The 2,730-nt window shown below is 60.7% G+C and overlaps 1 protein-coding gene across 1 annotated transcript in view; it reads left to right on the top strand.

Moving 5' to 3' along the window:
- Positions 1–798, top strand: part of SPRG_21374 (hypothetical protein) — a gene marked incomplete at both ends in the record, with an annotated part of 1,119 nt that extends 321 nt beyond the window's left edge. The window contains 3 exons of the mRNA XM_012352975.1: positions 7–640; positions 684–735; positions 774–798. Coding sequence (XP_012208365.1) covers positions 7–640; positions 684–735; positions 774–798 — 711 coding nt within the window. The remainder of the gene's footprint in view (positions 1–6; positions 641–683; positions 736–773) is intronic.
- Between the last annotated feature and the right edge of the window lie 1,932 nt (positions 799–2,730).

Raw genomic sequence — 2,730 nt, 5'->3', positions numbered from 1 at the left:
CGCGAGGCGCGGCTGCTCATGGAAGCCGAAGAGAAGCGAACGCGGCAGATCCTGTCGGCCGAGGCCGCTGCCCGGTACGCGGCCGCCGAGAAGGAGCGCAAGCGCATTGAAGCCGAGGAGCGGCAGCGACTGCTCGAGGTGCACCGCGCGCAGATGGAAGCGCAGAAAGCTGCGGAAGCCGCCGACCTCGCGCGCAAGCTCACGGAGCGCGAAGCGCGGCTGAAAAAGATGAAGGAAGAGGCGGATCGCAAGGTGCGGGAAGAGTACCAGAAGAAGGAGGCGGCCAAGCGCGCGGAAATCAACCAAGTGCGCCAGCTGCAGCAGCAGCAGACCGAGCGCGAGCTCATGGAAGCCGAAGAAGAGGCCGAGCGAGACCGGCTGCGCAAAGCCGCCGAGCAAGCGGCGATCCAAGAGCGGATTCGCGCAGAAGAGATCAAGTGGAAGGCGTGGGAGGAAGCGGAGGCGATCAAAGAGGCGGAGGCCCTCGCGGCGCGGCGCGCGCTACTCGCCGCGCAGTACGAAGAGGACAAGGCGCGGCGCATGGACCTCCATCGCGTCCGAAAAGAGAAAGAAAGCCGACTCAAGAAGATGACCGAGCCCGAGACAGCCGTGTCGCCCGTCACGGACCCAGCCAACAAAGGTTCCGTCGGTGGCTTCCACAGGCTGGCTACGACGGCGCGTAGGTATTCCCAAGGTCGGCTCGTTTGTCGTAAAGCCGGCTCCCGACACCATGGTGTGTGTGTTTCAATACGGTGAGTGCAGACGTGTCCTAGGAGTGGCGCGATGTGGCGGCGCTGAGCAAGGACCAACTGCGCGACGAGTTGGCGACGTGCGCGCAGCTCAAAAAGTCTCTCAAGCAAGAGATCGTCGCGTGGTGCGAGCCTCCATTGTCTAATGCCAGTACTGTAGCCAAACCTCGACTTAGGTGCGACTCATTTCAGGCCAAGATGCACCGACCACCGTCACTGGAGGAGAAGCAGGAAATCCAGCCGCTCTATAAACGCTACAGCGAAGTCGAGAGCCATTTCCGCGCGGTCAAGGCGCGTCTCGACGGCGACGCCAAGCTCGTACCCGTGGCCGAAGTGCCACCCGTCAAAAGCTCGAGCCCGACCAAACTGCCACCAACCAACGATGCCCCGAGCCTGCAAGTCATTCTGGTACAACGAGATCCGACCACCAATAGGTGGTGTCTGACGTCCGAGTATACAGACGAATCGCAAGCGCGAGGTCAAAAGGCCATCCAAGACTGGACATCGGCGTTTCAAGCTGCCCACGGCCACCTCCCGAGTGTCCAGGACAAGAAAGAAATCTTGTCCTTGTACGAAGACTATGCCAAGATTGACGCGCAGCTCAAAAACCTCAAGTACCGTCAAAGGATATATGCTTAATGACTCATGGAGGGACTAGGTATACAGTCGTCAGCGTCGAGGTGCCGACACCGCACAAAAAAACTCCAAAAGCCGGTGCACTCGACATGAATGCAATCAAGGAGATGGCGGCCAAGCAAGCGGGCTTGACGGCCAAAGCACCCGCCAATCAAGTCGAGCGACTCGAGACGAAAAAGCTTGTCAGCGACGACAATCAGCCAGGGGCCGGCTCAGAAGACACCAAGGCACCGAGAGATTCGATTGGCGACCCTGAAGCGCCCGAGCCGACACCGTCCGAGCCGGTCGAAGAACCCTTCCCTAGCGCACCTCGAGTGCTCGATCGCGAGTCAAACGTTGCAGAGACAAACGAGCCACCAACTGCAGTGGTGCCGGCGTTGCCTAGTGAGCCTGAGGGTCCGAAGGAGAGGCCTGTTTCGAAGGAGATGTCAGTCCCATGGGCGAGTCCGGATCTAGATGACAACCTCCAGACCGTGTCGGTAGAAGATGCGGCGACAGATGCAGTCGAAGTCCCAGAGGACTCTGCAGAGACGACAACATCGCCCTTCTTGGTTCCAGAGGTACAGCCAACACCCGAGCCAACGCCGCTTGCGAATGCCTCGTCAGCACCAATCTCCGATGTCAGCGAGCCAGCGTCGCCAGCCGCCGAAGCGAACGAGTCCACGTCACTGACTTCAGCACCCGTATCCGATGCAATCGAACCAACGCCGCTGGCGGACGCCATGTCTGCACCAACGGTCGATGGAAGGGTGACTGCAACTGCTGCACTGCAACCCCCACACGCCTCAGCACCGCAGCCGGCATCGATCGACTCGACAGTTCTAGGTGACACGCCGCCGAGCTCGACCGACGCACCGCCACCGTCGGGCGTAGCGACACCTCGATCCATTGTCGAGAGCAAAGCGGAGGCCAGTCCAGCTGAATCGGCGACCGAAGCCAGTGCAGTAAGCGTCGACAACCAAGTGCCACCGCCTGGAGTCACGCTACCCGAGTGGCTGGCGCTCGAGCTCAACGTCCTCGATGCTCTCGACGACGCGTCTCCTGACGCCGAATCGGCGTTAGAAGCACGGCTCGACACCGTGGTCGCAGCCATCCAGGCGCAGACTGAGGCTGCACCCGCGTTCCTTCGTGTCGAAACGGTCGAGGCCGCATCGCCAGCGTCGTCGGCCAACGTGCTTCCCAACGACCTCATTGTGCGGTTCGGTACTGTATTGCGGGACGCATCTCAGCCAACGAGTACATTGATCCGTGACGTGGTATGCCCAACATGTCTGGCGGAAGAAGCGTTTAAAACCGCACCGTATTTTCTGTAGGTTTGCGCTTGTCAACGCCCGGGCTGCCACGG

The sequence above is a fragment of the Saprolegnia parasitica genome (assembly GCF_000151545.1).
Source record: "Saprolegnia parasitica CBS 223.65 unplaced genomic scaffold supercont2.111, whole genome shotgun sequence".
Taxonomy (NCBI): Eukaryota; Oomycota; class Saprolegniomycetes; order Saprolegniales; family Saprolegniaceae; genus Saprolegnia; species Saprolegnia parasitica.
Note: the sequence above shows the minus strand (reverse complement) of the source record. Positions and strands in the feature narration are given on the sequence as shown.